This window comes from Homalodisca vitripennis, chromosome 3, assembly GCF_021130785.1.
Source record: "Homalodisca vitripennis isolate AUS2020 chromosome 3, UT_GWSS_2.1, whole genome shotgun sequence".
In the NCBI taxonomy this organism is placed as follows: domain Eukaryota; kingdom Metazoa; phylum Arthropoda; class Insecta; order Hemiptera; family Cicadellidae; genus Homalodisca; species Homalodisca vitripennis.
This window is the reverse complement of record NC_060209.1, coordinates 166,410,381-166,426,874: the sequence shown is the minus strand read 5'-3', so window position 1 is coordinate 166,426,874 and position 16,494 is coordinate 166,410,381. Positions and strand designations below refer to the sequence as shown.

The 16,494-nt window shown below is 39.0% G+C and overlaps 1 protein-coding gene across 2 annotated transcripts in view; it reads left to right on the top strand.

Moving 5' to 3' along the window:
- The first annotated feature begins 2,177 nt into the window (after positions 1-2,177).
- LOC124357751 (tyrosine--tRNA ligase, cytoplasmic) overlaps positions 2,178-16,494 on the top strand; it is a 29,957-nt gene continuing 15,640 nt past the window's right edge. Inside the window, exons 1-2 of one of the 2 annotated variants that reach the window (XM_046809784.1) lie at positions 2,178-2,221; positions 4,099-4,320. In XM_046809784.1, coding sequence (XP_046665740.1) covers positions 4,105-4,320 — 216 coding nt within the window. In that variant the 5' untranslated portion in view covers positions 2,178-2,221; positions 4,099-4,104. Of the gene's footprint in view, positions 2,339-4,098; positions 4,321-16,494 lie in introns of both variants that reach the window. The other variant, XM_046809783.1, reaches the window with a different exon arrangement.

The following is a 16,494-nucleotide window of genomic DNA, read 5'->3' as shown; positions in this document are numbered from 1 at the left end:
TTTTTGTGACTTCTTTGAGCCGCACACCTTGCTGTTTCTAACTACCTTAGTTTTGGATTTTTTTAAATATAATATAAGACAATCTCTAAAAAAAGTAAAATTTAGAAAATAGCCGATATAATTTAATCGTCATAAGCCTATAGAGGTTAGACAAATAATTAGGCTAGACACAGTTTTCTTAACAATTTTTGTTAAAGCATTTTTAAGTTAGTAAACAAAATTGTATTAATAATACTTTGTGTGCATGCCCTTGTTGTTTATTAATATTTTAACCCAATTTGGTAGGCTGTGCACAGTATTGCACACATTTATTTTCATTCCTTCGTCATGGTGCCACACTTGTACTAAAATCTCAATTAGCCCTTGATGCGTAGTTACTCTTTGCTCTAGCATTCTTCTCTTCAGCAAGGACCAACAATTTTAGATCGGATTCATGTTATGGCTATTACCTGGCCAAGGAAGTACATTAACCTCTGTTTCATAAAGAAATCTAGTCACTATCTTTGCTTAATTGCATGCATCACCATTGTTTATAAAAATGTACTCAGAACCAGGAAACTATTATTTTACTTTTGAAATTGTCCTCCTTTGCAATACTTTTAAATATTGATTCTATCTCTTTGTGTTTTCAACAATGTATAGCCTTTCTAGTCCACGTACAGACATTATTCTCCCTACCATAACTGACAATGGATGCAGTTTTCATTAAACTCTTTTGCAGAATTTCTAGGCATAACATGAGACCTTTCATCACCGATTTGGAATATCGACTCATGAGAGAATCACACCTGTACTGTAATAGGACAAGTAACTACACAATATGTTAGGTTGGGCTAACTTATGTTAAGCTAGGATTGGGTAGATTACGTTAGGTTAAAATAGGCTACCCTTTAGTTTCCTGACCAATTTTCAAAATTTTCATTCATTTAGCTCGTTAGGAGACTTGCCAACTCGATGCAGCTCATTATTCAAGTTCCAATATCACAGGCTAACTTGATTGAAGTCACTGACTTTAGTGAAATGATTCCTTTTGGCTGTTGAGTTTGTGAACAACACTTTTTCCAAAAGGAGCTTTACCGAAGCTTTTTTCCTTGGAAACATATTTATGCCAATGGTTGGATAACAGTTCGTATAATCTTAAATTAGCCTTACAATATTATTGTCACAAAAATCATGGACATTGATTGTTTAAAAACCCTGAACCCACTAGAAACACTCTTTAAAGCTTTTATGTCAGTGAGAAATTACTAGAACGTGAACATTAAAAGCATTAAAGGGAAACGTACGAGGAGGTTACGTTAAGCTTAAAATCGGTAAAATACGTCAGCTGATTTCTGTGACTGCAACTGCTGCAACTTTAACTGCAATGTATTAAAAAGTAATAAAGAATGATAATATTGCATTGAATACAAACGTATGTAATTATAAAAATATAATGCAGAAGAACAAACCGTCATTATTATAAAACTTGACTAATTAAGAAAATTTTAATGCCTTGTGTAACAATTTTGCCATCCTCATTAAATGTATAGTTCCAACAAGATTTAACATACAGTATTCCAGTTTAACCCCTGTCATTTATAGTGGAAATGCAAATCACGAAGTATAGATTTCATTAAAATCCCTGATGACGGTTTTAGAATACTACTGTGATAATTATAAAAATGTGTATTTTTCAAACTATTTTTGTATTTATACAACTCCTCTATCATCTATCTTTCACAAAATAATATTAATATTCTTAAAAAAATAACTACATTGAACAGTATAGGATCAAAAAGAAGGAACACTCGACAGTGCATACGCTCTACGAGCTTAATTCTATTTAATAACCCAAAATTAATATCTGATAACAGATTTATAAAATAAAACAACAGCAATATGTAACAACAAAACGTGTTACAATATGATTTACTTTTATGAATATCACAACAGCTTATATTTTTATTTGATTTGATAATATTATGCCTTAACATGAATGGCGAAATACATATACCTGCCCCAAACTATCAGAAAACAGAAGACAAATCCTTGTTACAAAATTATTAATAATTAAGGCAAACAATATTAATACAGAGTTATTAAAGCTATTATTTTACGAATATCATGTCTGCTATCGATTGTCGTAGATTTTCACTCTCCCCGAGCCGTATCACTGACAGTGACAAGTGACAAGTGTAAGAAGAAGAAGAAGAAAGTTGAGAAATCGTCTGTTCGCTTGGTGAGTTATTCTAACAGATGTTTAAATTTACTTCTGGTGTTTCTTGGTTATAGAATTGTTACAAGTGGTAGAACTTCTCTGACAAAAAGTTTCAATCCTACTAAAATTTGTATACTTGTAAGAATCTATTAATTAACTGCATTCCTTCACATTATCTGAATTTATTAATTTTAAGGACAACACAAACATAACCTCAAAATATTGTTCTACACATGTTGCAAGTTCTCAAAATGCTGATACCTACTATAATAGAATAAATAAAATAATTTGGACAAGAGCTGGCAAATTTGTAATAAACAAAACTGAAGTAAATGATTAAGTTATGTTCAAATTAATTACATTAATTGTGTAGATCTAACTTATTAATCAACAGAGGAAAAAAATCTAGTTTAGTAGTGAAAACTTAACTATTGCACATAATTATTTAAATTAACATATCACATTCACAGCAGTTTGTCACACTTTTTGGAAAATTCTGTTCTGTTAGTTGTGTAACAGTGATAGCAATATTACTTTTCGTATAATCAATGATTGGCTTGTATCATAATATGTATCATTGGCTTGTATCATTAACATGATATTATCTCTTCAAGGCTTGAAATTGAAATCCAAAAACCTTGTGGATATCGTAAACATGTTTTTGACTGCATTGTGTTGACAGGCTAGCCTTTAAAATTCTGAACGTATGTTATATGGTACTGTTACTTGCTTTACCACTTAAAATAGTTCTTTGCATTTTGTAGTGTGTAGTAATCCTTTTGCCCCGGTCTATTTTGTAGAACTTGCTAAAAAGCCCAGGGTGAAAATTATAAATGGTTTAGCGTTGATGATTCAGATAATTTTCTTATGTTATTATACAAAACTATAAATTAAAACATGTAGGTACTATTCTACATAACTTATATAGCTACACATAGAAAAGCTGTCATAAAAATATTATATTTAGACATTTATAAAGAGCAGATAAAAATAATTATCTCCAAAAATACATACATTTTGTTTTAAAAATAAAGACTTCAGTATAATAAGTGGCCACCATGCCAGTTAAATCAACCTATCTCAACTATTGTTTAGAAATATCTTAACCATTGAATATAAAAACATTTGATCTATAGATATTTATAATAATAATTGCCTTTTTATTTTTATTTTGCAGAATAATAATATAGTTGAAAATTAAGTTGATTAGAACAAAATAAAATAATTTGCGTAGTGATTAATGACATCGCCAGGTGATGAATATTTTCTATACCAAAATGTATTTTTAACATTTTAACATTGGACAATTTTTTATATGGCTATGAAATTATGATCTTGCTTCTTTAAATCCAACATGTTCATTTTTATAGTGAGGAATGAAAGCTAGAATTAAAGATGGAAATCAAATAGTATTTTGATGCAAGAAAAATCACAACAAACACGATGTTAAATACATCACACTTGAGAAGACTTTTTGAACACTCAAAATTTTGTTTAATGAATATATTAACAATCATGTACTTTATTTTATTTTGAACCAAACCAACTATGACTTTTTAATAAATAAATGTAGGTATGGAAGTATCAGTACATGCAGAAATACCATTGCAGATTGGCTATCGTTTTGTAGAAATGTTTGTTTTGTATGGATAGATGACAAGTTTGAAAATGAAGGGCACTTTGATATTATACGGAAGCCACTCTATCCCATCAAATTACACTGTTACTTTAACCATCAATGTTTTATGACAGATTGTTCAGGTAATGTATGATACTGACATGAGCTTACGGTCAAGACTAAAAAGTAAACTAGTCTAGTGAATTTTATTAAACTTCATGTAATGTTATGTTATTTAATATCACATTAATTATGTCTGATTTTTATCATATCTGTTTAGTTACAAATGGACGCTGTAAACGGAGAGAATATGGGTGTGGAAGATAAACAACAGCTGATCACCCGTAATCTGCAGGAGGTCTTGGGAGAAGATAGACTGGCAGCTGTACTTAAGGAGAGAGACCTCAAGATCTACTGGGGCACAGCGACTACTGGCAAACCACACATTGCCTACTTTGTGCCAATGTCGAAGATAGCTGACTTTTTGAAAGCTGGCTGTGAGGTAATTTGTGCTTATTTTGACGGATTCTGTGTTCTAAGTTATAACTTCAAATCGTATATAATCTTATAAATAAAAATTAATGGTAAAATGTGTTGGTAAGCGCTAATCTCGATAATGGCTGGACCAATTCGGTTAATTCTTTTTGTAATGTCACGGAGCTGGCCGTCGCGCGGCGGCTGCGGTGGCGGCCTGGCTGTTGACGTAAGGGACCGCCATAAATCCTTCTGCGAGAGCCATCAACACCCTCATAAATGGCTGGGCCAGTCCTTTCTTCTGAATAGGCTGATGACAATAGAAAGTCTAGAGCAGTCTTCCTGGTAAAAAGACTCACTGCCCATTAACTCCGGAATCTTCTAGACCTTCCAGAGCCCACCGGTATAGACCCTTCTAGCAAGAATGCTAGAAGGTAATATAAGGCCGTCTACTGGGGAGCCGGGAGAGTTTGTGAGTACCAGTGAGGCAGTGTAGTGAGTGTCGTGACACGATCCTGTGATAGTGAGTGCCTGCGGAGATACTGCTGTGAGAATCGTCGCATCGTGGGATCGACCGGAAGATTCAGCGCAGTTTTGGACAACTCCTGTGGAAGGATACGACACCGGGGAAACCGTAAGCAAATTGGACTTAAGCAGAAGAGACAGTAAAGCCACTTGTTAATTAGCTATATTTGTGATTGCAAATAATATTAGTTTTGCAGAAGCCATCTTAGTCATTTAGCAAATATTAATAATAGTAATTGTAATTATTGGAGTTGTAATTAATAGTAATAATTGTAAATAGTAATTTCTTTCAATTAAAGTAATTATTTGTCCTTATTGTAAATTAGCTTTAAATAAACATTATTAATGGTAACTAATAATCGTGTTGCTTATTTGTAAACCCACATAAGAATTATTTAGTTTGTAAAAAAACGTAACATTGGTGTCAGAAGTGGGATTGATTTGTTAAAAGCAACACTTTAGATATTATTTATTATTTATTTATTGTATTAATATTATTTTAAAGTAATAATATAATAAAACGATGGCTTCTAGTGGGTTTAAGTTAGCAGATTTGAAAGTGGCTGATTTAAAACGGGAGTTAGAAGAAAGGGACTTAGATACTTCTGGGACAAAAAACAGTTTTAGCTAATAGACTTAAACAGGCGATGATAGAAGCAGGTGAAGATCCCGAAATATTAATTTTTGAAACTGAAGCAAGTAAGCTTACCAAAGTGTTACAATCTAACTTAACTAAAAACATTGGAAGAAAAATTAAATAGTAATTGTGAAACACTTCAAAATGACTTGAAAAGTATGAAAGATGAATTAGCTACAGAGTTTAATTTAAAAATTTGTAGAGTTGAAGAGGAATTTAAAAAGCAACTAGAAGCAGGTATAAATGGTTGCTCCAAACAATTAGAAGACAAGTTAAATGATTATTCAAAAGAATTTGGTGATAGAATTAGGATCTTAGAGGAAATAGCTCAGAGAAACAAGGGCTCAGAAACCTGCACAGAATCCATTGTTAGCCCAGAAGATGGAAAACCAGAATTAATTACGGAACCTCAGCTTAATTCATGTCCACCAATGAGTAATGCAGGGGTGCCAACCTTCGACGGTAAGATGACCTGGGAGGATTTTCGGACACTGTTCGAGACTGCTGCCGCCGTCCACCGTTGGCCGTCATCAACAAAAGCGTCCATGCTCTGCCTTTCGCTGCGTGGAGACGCGCTAAAGGTCCTGCAGACTGTGCCACCTGCGGAGCGCCAAAAACTATGGAGACTGGTTAGACGACTGGAGATGCGGTTCGGACATAAGCACATGGAACTGGTCTACAGGTCTCAACTCAGGAGTCGCCACCAGAAGTCCAATGAATCACTGCAGGAATTTGAAGCTGATGTCGCACGACTTGTAAGAGGTGCTTTACTCTACTTGTGATGAGGCTGTCTGCGAGAACTTATCCATCGACAAATTCCTCGACGGCCTTCGAGACGCTGAAACACAGCAGGCTGTAAAGTTGGCTCGTCCTAAGACATTACACGAGGGCGCTAACACAAGCACTAGAATTTGAAGCAGTAAAAACAGTCTGTGCAAGGACATGCACGTCTTCGAGGGGTCTGCGTGGAAGAAGGTTTTAAGATAGAAGACGTAGTCCAGAGAGTGCTGGATGCGCTGAAGAACAGGAAGAAGGAAATCCGCTGCTGGAGTTTGTGGAGAGTTGGGCCATCCCCGAAAGCAAGTGCCCAGATAGAGCCTCTCGGGGGCAGATGCAGGAAAACTAAAAAGGGTTGACAGGAAGGGGCAATTTGTCAACCCAGCAAACTGAGGCCCCAGCCGACAGCATTATTGTGGCATCTTTGTCAGGACAGACTAACAGCCTCTACATAGATGATTAGTCAACGGGAAGCCCAGAAGCCTTCTACTAGGACACTGGGGCAACCGATGACCATAGTAAATAGAGATGTTTGTTCACCTCCCAATAAAGTCACTCCAACAACCTGGACATTGAGGACTGCGACTGGGGACTTGGCCAGTGTTCACGGGGAGACAGTTGCCACCTTCTGCATCGGGAGTACATGCTTTAAACATCGCACTCTCGTTGCTAACATCATCGAGGAGGACGTTATACTCGGCATGGACGTAATGATGAAACTTGGCCTTCAATTAGACCTCAAGAAAGGGGTGACGACTGTTGGCGGAGAAGAGAAGTCGTCCTTCAGCTTAGAAAAAATCTTACTTCTTCGGTGCGGTTATTAAAAGATACCACACTGCCATCTCATCGTGCTCAGAAGATCGTGAGAGCAGAAGTCGACAGAACTGTACCGGAAGGACAGAACTTAATGTTAGACCCAGCTGTAAACGAAGAGGAGCTTGGCCGAGGTGTCCTTGTAGGGAAGACACTGTTTTCAATCTTCCAGGGAAGTTCCAGTCTGCATAATGAAACTTAAACGACTATCCGTTACTTTAAAACAAGGCAAGCTCTTAGGTACCTGTTACTCAGTTTTCTTCTGTATCGCAATCTGTTAGACAGACAGCATCCTGCCACAAGAATCTTCCAGAAGACATAGCTAAATTTGTGAGAGATGCTTGCAAGGGAATGGACTTAGAACAAACTAAACAAGTAGCTAAGTTAATAACAGAGTACCAGGATGTTTTCGAAACTGCTACAAGGGCCAAGAGGGCAGGACGACTGTAGTTCAGCACAAGATAAATGTTGGAGACGCACAACCAATCCGCCAAATTCCTAGGAGACTACCCTGGGCGAAGAGGGAGGAAGCTGAGCAAATAACAAAGGAGATGGAGCGAGATGGGGGTGATCGAGCCTTCCAGCAGTCCATGGAATTCGCCGGTGGTACTAGTGAAGAAGAAGGATGGGACTTCTAGGTTTCTGCGTGGACTACCGACTACTCAATAACGTCACCAAGAAGACAGTTACCCTTTAACCGCGGATCGACGACACACTGGATGCTCTGGGAGGCGGCAAGTTCTTCTCGACCCTGGACATGAAGAGTGGGTACTGGGCAAGTAGAGATTGCTCCAGAGGACAAGGAGAAAACGGCATTTTCCATAGGGAATGGAAACGGACTGTGGCAGTTCACCGTGATGCCTTTTGGACTATGCAATGCACCAGCTACCTTCGAGAGATTAATGGAGAACGTGCTTAGAGGTCTAACTTGGGAAACCTGTCTAGTGTATCTGGATGGATATCATAGTCATTGGAAAGACATTTAAAGACCATCTTCAGAACCTGGAAAAGATCTTTATAAGGCTTCGTTCTGCCAACTTGAAGCTTAACCTAAAGAAGTGCAACTTATTTAAAAATAAGGTAAACTATCTCGGACATGTAGTCTCGTCAGAAAGGAGTCTCTGTGGATCCAGAGAAGATACGAGCGATAAAGGAATGGCCCACACCACGTAACAAACATGAGGTAAGAAGTTTCCTCGGGCCTGTGCACCTATTACCGCCGCTTCGTGAAGGGTTATGCCGATATTGCTAAGCCACTGACCAAGCTCACGGAAGAACAGCGCAAGTTTGAATGGACCTCAGAGTCGAGTGAAGCATTTGGGATACTCAAGACTGCTCTCTGTAGTGCTCCGATCTTGGGGATTCCCTCGCTTTGGAGAAAAGTTCATTGTCGACAACTGACGCCAGCGACGTGGGCATAGGAGGAGTACTCTCGCAAGTTCAGGATGGCCAGGAAACCGTGGTAGCCTATTTCAGCAGAACACTATCTAAGGCCGAAAGGAATTACTGCGTCACAAGGAGGGAACTGCTAGCAGTCGTGAAGTCCCTAGAACACTTTCATAAATACCTCTATGGACAACCTTTCCATTTAAGGACAGATCACTCCGCCCTGACTTGGCTACTGAACTTCAAGAACTTGGAGGGGCAGACAGCGCGATGGGTGCAGCGGCTTCAGGAGTACAACTTCACGTCTGAACACCGACAAGGGAAGAAAAACATTCCAACGCTGATGCTCTGTTCACGTCGTCCTTGTCCAGAAGGCTGTAAGCACTGCTCCAAGGTAGAAGAAAAGAATCCTTCGGCAGAAGTACGTTGTGTCACCGTGGAGCCTGCTAGTGGATGGGAAATGAGTGAACTTCGGAACGAGCAGCTAGGAGACACGGAGATCGGACCACTCCTGCGAGAGGTGGAAGCTGGAACTCGACCTAGTTGGGAAGCACATCGCGGCTAGAGATCACCTATACAAGAGCCTACTGGGCACAGTGGGACTCTATGAAGATCAAGAACGGAGTACTAATAAGGATCTGGGAAGCTCCTAACGGGAAGAGGAAAAATCGAACAGATCGTACTCCCAAGAAGTAAGAGGTGGGAAGTCCTTATGGAGTTTGCATAACGGAGCGTCTGGAGGTCATCTTGGTGTCAACAAGACAGTGGAAAAGTTGCGACAACGGTTCTCTACTGGCTGCACCTTAGGGCTGATGTTGAGAAATGGTGCCGTCAATGTGATGTATGTGCTGGAAGCCGAGGGCCCTCAAACAAGAAGTCGAGGCAGGATGCGGCAGTACAACGTTGGATCACCCTTCGAGAGGATCGCCATCGACATCGCTGGACCATTTCCCGTGACAGACGCAGGGAATAAATATCTCCTGGTGGCCATGTGATTACTTCACGAAATGGCCAGAAGTATATACGCCATACCAAACCAGGAGGCATCTACTGTGGCAGGATGCTTGGTGAACGACTTCGTCTGCCGGTACGGGGTACCCCGTGAGCTACACAGCGACCAAGGGACGAACTTCGGTTCTATCTTGATGAGGGATGTTCTTCAGCGTCTGGGAGTGCATAAGACACGGACAACCCCGCTTCACCCGCAATCCGATGGGATGGTTGAGAGATACATCAAGACTCTCGTCGGTCATCTCAGGAAAGTTGTCTCCACCAGCCAGCGGGATTGGGATAAAGAAGGTGCCAGTTTTTCTGCTGGCCTACAGATCTTCTAGCCATGAAACAACTGGTGTTACCCCAGCAAGAATGGTCTTCGGAAGAGAACTTCGGCTACCAAGTGATCTCATGTTCGGCCTACCACCTGACAAGGAGAGGCCAGCGACTGACTTCGCCTCGGAACTCGTTGATCAATTGCACGACACTCACGAAGTTTGCTCGCCAGCACCTGAAGGTCGTCAGTGACAGTATGAAGGCTCGCTACGACCGACTAGCCAACTCAGCTGGATTCCAGGAGAACAACTGGGTTTGGCTCTACAGTCCCCTGCGGAGGAAGGGAAGGTGCCCAAAGCTTCAAACAGGACTGGATTGGACCTTATCGTGTGGTGACACGAATCAACGACGTGGTCTACCGAATCCAAAAAGACACCCAAGAGGCAAGATGCTCGTCGTCCACCTAGATCGTCTAGCGTCTTACCATGGTTCCAACACTGATCGGGACGATCAGCCTTAAGGAGAGGGCAGTGTCACGGAGCTGGCCGTCGCGCGGCGTCTGCGGGTGGCGGCCTGGCTGTTGACGTAAGGGACCGCCATAAATCCTTCTGCGAGAGCCATCAACACCCTCATAAATGGCTGGGCCAGTCCTTTCTTCTGAATAGGCTGATGACAATAGAAAGTCTAGAGCAGTCTTCCTGGTAAAAGACTCACTGCCCATTGACTCCGGAATCTTCTAGACCTTCCAGAGCCCACGGTATAGACCCTTCTAGCAAGAATGCTAGAAGGTTATATAAGGCCGTCTACTGGGGAGCCGGGAGAGTTGTGAGTACCAGTGAGGCAGTTGTAGTGAGTGTCGTGACACGGATCCTGTGATAGTGAGTGCCTGCGGAGATACTGCTGTGAGAATCGTCGCATCGTGGGATCGACCGGAAGATTCAGCGCAGTATTGGACAACTCCTGTGGAAGGATACGACACCGGGGAAAACCGTAAGCAAATTGGACTTAAGCAGAAGAGACAGTAAAGCCACTTGTTAATTAGCTATATTTGTGATTGCAAATAATATTAGTTTTGCAGAAGCCATCTTAGTCATTTAGCAAATATTAATAATAGTAATTGTAATTATTGGAGTTGTAATTAATAGTAATAATTGTAAATAGTAATTTCTTTCAATTAAAGTAATTATTTGTCCTTATTGTAAATTAGCTTTAATAAACATTATTAATGGTAACTAATAATCGTGTTGCTTATTTGTAAACCCACATAAGAATTATTTAGTTTGTAAAAACGTAACAGTAAAATGTCCATTGAAATCCGAGGAAGTTTTTATAAAGAAAAAGTTAAGATAAGTTACCTGGAATATTTTGGAATTCAGAAAAAATTGTAGTTTTTACGTTTCATAATTCAAATTAAACTGGCACTAAACAGCTGTTAATAGCTATAGTTTGACAAACTTTCTGAAACATCTGTTTACATTGAAATTTTATCAATAATAAGTAAACAGTGCTTGATCGGTAGTGTAATGCAGATAGTAAATAAAACATTAATGTATAAATTTTACTCCAGATTACGTCAGTGACGAATTAAAATCATCTAATGCATTAAAAACTGTTATAAAACTAATCTTAATGAACAATGATTATGAATGTTTTAACACAAGTTACTTTAAACTGGTGGGCTTCCTTGACAGTATGATATTACATTTTAACAATGGCTAATGGAAAAACAGAGAAATGAATACTAACATGCCTCAACGATTCATTCTCTCCCTGGCTACAGTTCAAATAACAAGTGTAATGCAAAACTTTAATAACGATTATTTTGGAATGTTGCATAACCTTAATAAGGATTTCCCCCTTATACCGAAAGTGCATAAGAAGTAGGTAGGACTTCCCCCTAGGTCGTAATAGGCTTTTCAGTCCTACTTATGTGTGTATTTTCTTCAGGACAAGGCAAACTCAACTATGTCAACACGATTTTGACCAAAATATATTTCCGAGAAACAGATAATCAAACATATTATACAGTATTTTTATTGAGGCAATATGGTAAGCTAAACTGTGACATAGTGGGAAACTGAATTTAAACGGTTTTAAGTAGGCACTTTTTAACCGAAGTAGGCATCTCGGCCCTGTATAAGTATATATATTTTTTCTTCGTCAGAACAAGGCAAACTCTACTATGGTACTGGAAATATCTTAGACCTGAAATATATGACAGGAAATATACGCTTTTTGACCGAAGTAAGTTTCAGAGATTTGTGTTTTCTTGATCGGGATGACAAGGCAGATTCAGCTGTGACGTTATGTATATAATTATATAATATATAATATATATAATATATAATATATAATTATATAATATATAGTATAAAATAGTGTAAATTACACAACAGTATGCAATGCATCAGGGAAATGGTATCAGAAGTCAGTAAACAAACCTAAATTGGCAGTTAAGTTAACTAAGAATAGTAACTTTAAAGGAGGTAAAGAAACCTTTGCTCGTGGAAATGTTTCCTTGCCAAGAGAAAAGGTTTCTAGTGGCAAAGTCAGTGCTGAGTCTAGAGAGGAATTAAATTTAACATATCAGGAAAAGACCATGTCCAATGTTTTGCTGATCGGTGATTCTCTTTTACGTTATTCGGGGAAAAAATGTGAAGAGAGAGGGCTATTGTGGATATAAATCCAGGGGCTAGAATATCTCACATCAGAGATAAGATCAGTAAGTATAAATCAGCACAACCTGAGATAATATACATTTTTGTTGGAACTAATAACCTAGTTCGCGGATACAACGGTGGCCCTGGATACAATGGGGGCTGTGGCAAGAGAGCGGTGCTCCACGCATTCGCGGACCTGTTGAGTACTGCCAAAAGAACTTTTCCTAATGCTACTGTTTATTTTAAATAGTATTATTACAAGGAGGGATATCAAAAAGCAAGCACTTTTCCACTTAAATGAACAGTTAATGCTCATGTGCAATAACTTCAATGTTGAGTTTCTCAACAACAGCGATGTTATCCGAAACTATCATCTTTCCCGTGACGGGAGACACCTCAATCGAAACGGGAATAATCGTATGGGGGAGTTGATTTTTCAGTCACTGAAAATAGTCTATGAGGCCTGTCACGCCCGGTGTGGAAGTGAGATTGCTCCGGATGTCATCCTGTCCCAGTCCTCAGGTGTCTCCTGTTAATGATTGTGCCCCGGTGAGTATAATCCAGTCGGGAAACGAGATCGAACGACTGCCACTTGTTGTAGAGTAGCGCAATGTAAATTTTAGATCGCTTAACACAGGTTTTGCAGAGTTGTGTTCGGTTGTTGATGATTTTCAATTTGACTTGTTGGGGTCTCTGAGTCATGGCTATCCGCTGATGTTCCCTCGTATGTGTTCGATGTGCCGGGCTACACACTTCATCGTTGCGATAGGCCGTCTCTGATGGGTCGTGGAGGAGGTGTAGTTCTGTATGTAAGGTGCATTAATTAAGTTTACTCCTGTTAGACTTCTCAACGTGGATACTGACATTGAATATATATGTGGCTTGGTTTGTCTGAAGGGTCAGAAGCTATGTGTCTGTATTGCATATAGACCACCAGCTGCGCCATATTCTTGCATAAGTTCTTTGATTCATGCTTTGTTTATTGACATGTCACCCGAGGTAGACTCAGTGATTTTGTTGGGTGACTTGAATGTGAATTTTCCTGGACAGGAGAAGAGCAGATGTGAAATATCTCGAAAAAAATTAATTCAATCTTTGGGTCTCGTCCAAATAGTTAGGGAACCCACTCGCATCACTGAGAGTACATCGTCTCTTATTGACGTCATAATTGTAGATAAGAATTTTTAATCCAGATGTAGGAATAGTCGACACCTCCAATATCTTGGAGCACAATGGTAAACGTATCACCGACCACAAGCTGATATACTGTGACGTGTTATGTGAGAAACCGAAATCCAAGGTTAAGTTCATATCATATCGCAATTTTAGAGATTTTGATTATGAGAAGTTTATTGAGATTGCCTCTAGTTTTTGTTGGAAGACATAATAACCCTGGAAGACGTAGATGACATCACTAATAATTTAACTTCAAATATTATTCAAATCTTTTGACGTGTGTGCCCCTATGGTGCGAAAGAGAATAACCAGGAAAAAAAGCTCCTTGGAGGGACTCCAACCTGATTGACCTTACACAAAAAAGAAGATAGGTGTAAAAATGTCTATCTTTCCCTAAAAACCCAAGAATCGAGACTCGAAATACTGTAAGGCTCGTAACGCACTCAATGTGGCTGTAAGATTGGCGAAAAAGAAGTTTTTCGCCGATAATTTAAACATAAAAAACACAAAGAAGTTTTGGGCTACGTTGCGGGCTGGTGGAATTCTGAATGCAAATGAAGAAAAACCTCATCAATTTTCACCTAAAGAGCTGAATGACTATTTTTTCAACCATGGGTTGTGGACGAAAACATAAGCATTGGATAAACTGAGTTTCTTTAGCCAAAATATGTGTGCAGGTGTAAATTCCCCTTTCACCTTTATGCGCGTGTCTGAGCAAAAGGTGAGGGAGCTTATGAACACCATTTTAAGTACTGCTTTTTGGCGTGGACGGAAATATCCATCGCTATGGTCAGAGGCTTAAGCCCTTTTTGTATTGGAGCAATCACCCATCTAATCAATGTGTCTCTAACTTCTGGGAAATTTCCTTCCTGCTGGAAGGAGAGTTGTAGTGATCCCTCTTCCGAAAACTAACAATCCTACTTCGATTTCTCAGTTTCGACCAATATCGATCCTCCCGGTCGTCTCTAAAATACTGGAGAGGGTTGTGTCAGAGCAGATGGTCAGCTACTTGGAATCTGAGGATTTACTGCCTGAAGCACAATCAGGTTTTAGACAGGGTTTTAGCACCTGCTCCGCTCTTCTCAATGTCACTGATGACCTGCTTTCTGCTAGGGATAGGGTTTTTCAGAGCTTGATTACGGGATTAGACTTTTCGCAAGTTTTCGATTCGGTTAATTTCGATTTGTATTAGCTAAGCTTAAATTCTATCATTTTTGACGAAAATTCAGTCCGATGGTTCTCGTCGTATTTATTGGGAGAACCCAGCGAACAAAAGTTGATGGTCGGCTGTCTCCTGCGTTGCCCCCGTTTTGTTGGTGTCCTGCAAGGTAGTTGCCTGGGGCCAATACTCTTTCTTGTATACACTGCAGACTTGAAAGACCAGCTGGAGTTCTGCTCTCTCTTCATTGTTATGCAGATGACTCACAGCTATTATTGTCTTACAATCCTTTGGAGAGAGAGCAGAGGCTGTAAGGAAGATAAATTCAGATTTGGATAGGGTAAAGTCGTGGTCGGATGATCATGGGTTTCTGCTTAACTCGGATAAATGTGCTGTTTTGCAGGTGGGATCATCTCTGAACTGTCAGCCACATGGTTGCATTAGTCAGTTTTAGTCACTTTGGATGGCAAACCTTTAGTTATGAACAGTTCTCTAAAAATCCTTGGAGTTACTTTGGATTCCAATCTTGATTTTGCGAACCATGTAAAATCCATATGTAACAGCGTTGTGACCAAACTGAAAACCCTTTATAGATGTGTAAAAGTACTGCCTGTGTGTCTTCTAAGCTAGAAATTGTCCGCTCAATAATTTTTCCCACTATATATTACGCTCTTCCATCTTTTGCTCGTTGTTTGTCTCAGGAGTATGTCACGGTTCTTACTAGATTGCAAAACAGAGCTCTGAGATTTGTTTATAATCTCAAGAAATTTGATCACATCAGTGAATTTAGATTAAGCTCTAAGATACTATCAATTGGAAATTGCTGTGACTTACAGACTGCCCAACTAATCCACAGGGTTCTTCAGACTGGCAAACCTAAATATCTCAGGAATAAACTTATTTTTAGACATGAAATAAATTCTCGCAGTACTCGGCAGGACAGCCTACTTCATTTGCCTAGGGTCCGCCTAGAAATTGGCAAGAAAGGTTTTAGCTACTTTGGACCTGAAATATATAATGCTTTGCCCCCTGCTTTAAAGACCCTTAGTTATAGTACATTTAAAAATCATGTTAAAGAGATTTTTTATATAATTTTTATAAGTTAGAATAATTATGTAATTTTATATCATTTAGAATAACTATTATTACCTTTAATTTATGTAATATTACCTGTAAGTTATGACAAAAGTTGTCTTGTAAACCAGAGTCTTACTTTGAAGAACGCTTGCTAAATAAAGACGTTATTATTATTATTATTATTATTATAATTAATTAGAACCAGAAATGCTCCTACACGTACCAAACACGATGTAATAATTAAGTTAAACTCTGATACTATTTACCATGAACTTAAATAATATCTACCTGATGTATACCTACTTAGAAATCAGAAATCAAAATTCTTTATTACATGGACTTTGAGAACAGTAATAGTGTCAGTTAATACAAATACATACATACAATGACAGTACGTGTTTTCCCAATGGAAATCAGAATAAAAAGATATAGTCTTTATGGCAGTTTTCTTATAAACTCCTCCACTGTGTAGACTGGATTCTCGGTCAACCAGGCATTAAGCTTGCGTTTCAAGGCATCACTTGTCACTCGTTTAAAGTCTGCAGGAAGAAGGTTGTACAGTTTGGCACTAATAGAAGTGGATTTCTTGTCATGAAGGGCCGTAAGGTGTCTAGTGACTGGGATTCTTGACGCATGTCTGGTGTTGTAATGGTGTATTCTGATGTTGTTGGGGAGACCAAGTCGGTCTACGCGGAGGATTAATTCTTGAATGTAGATTGCTGT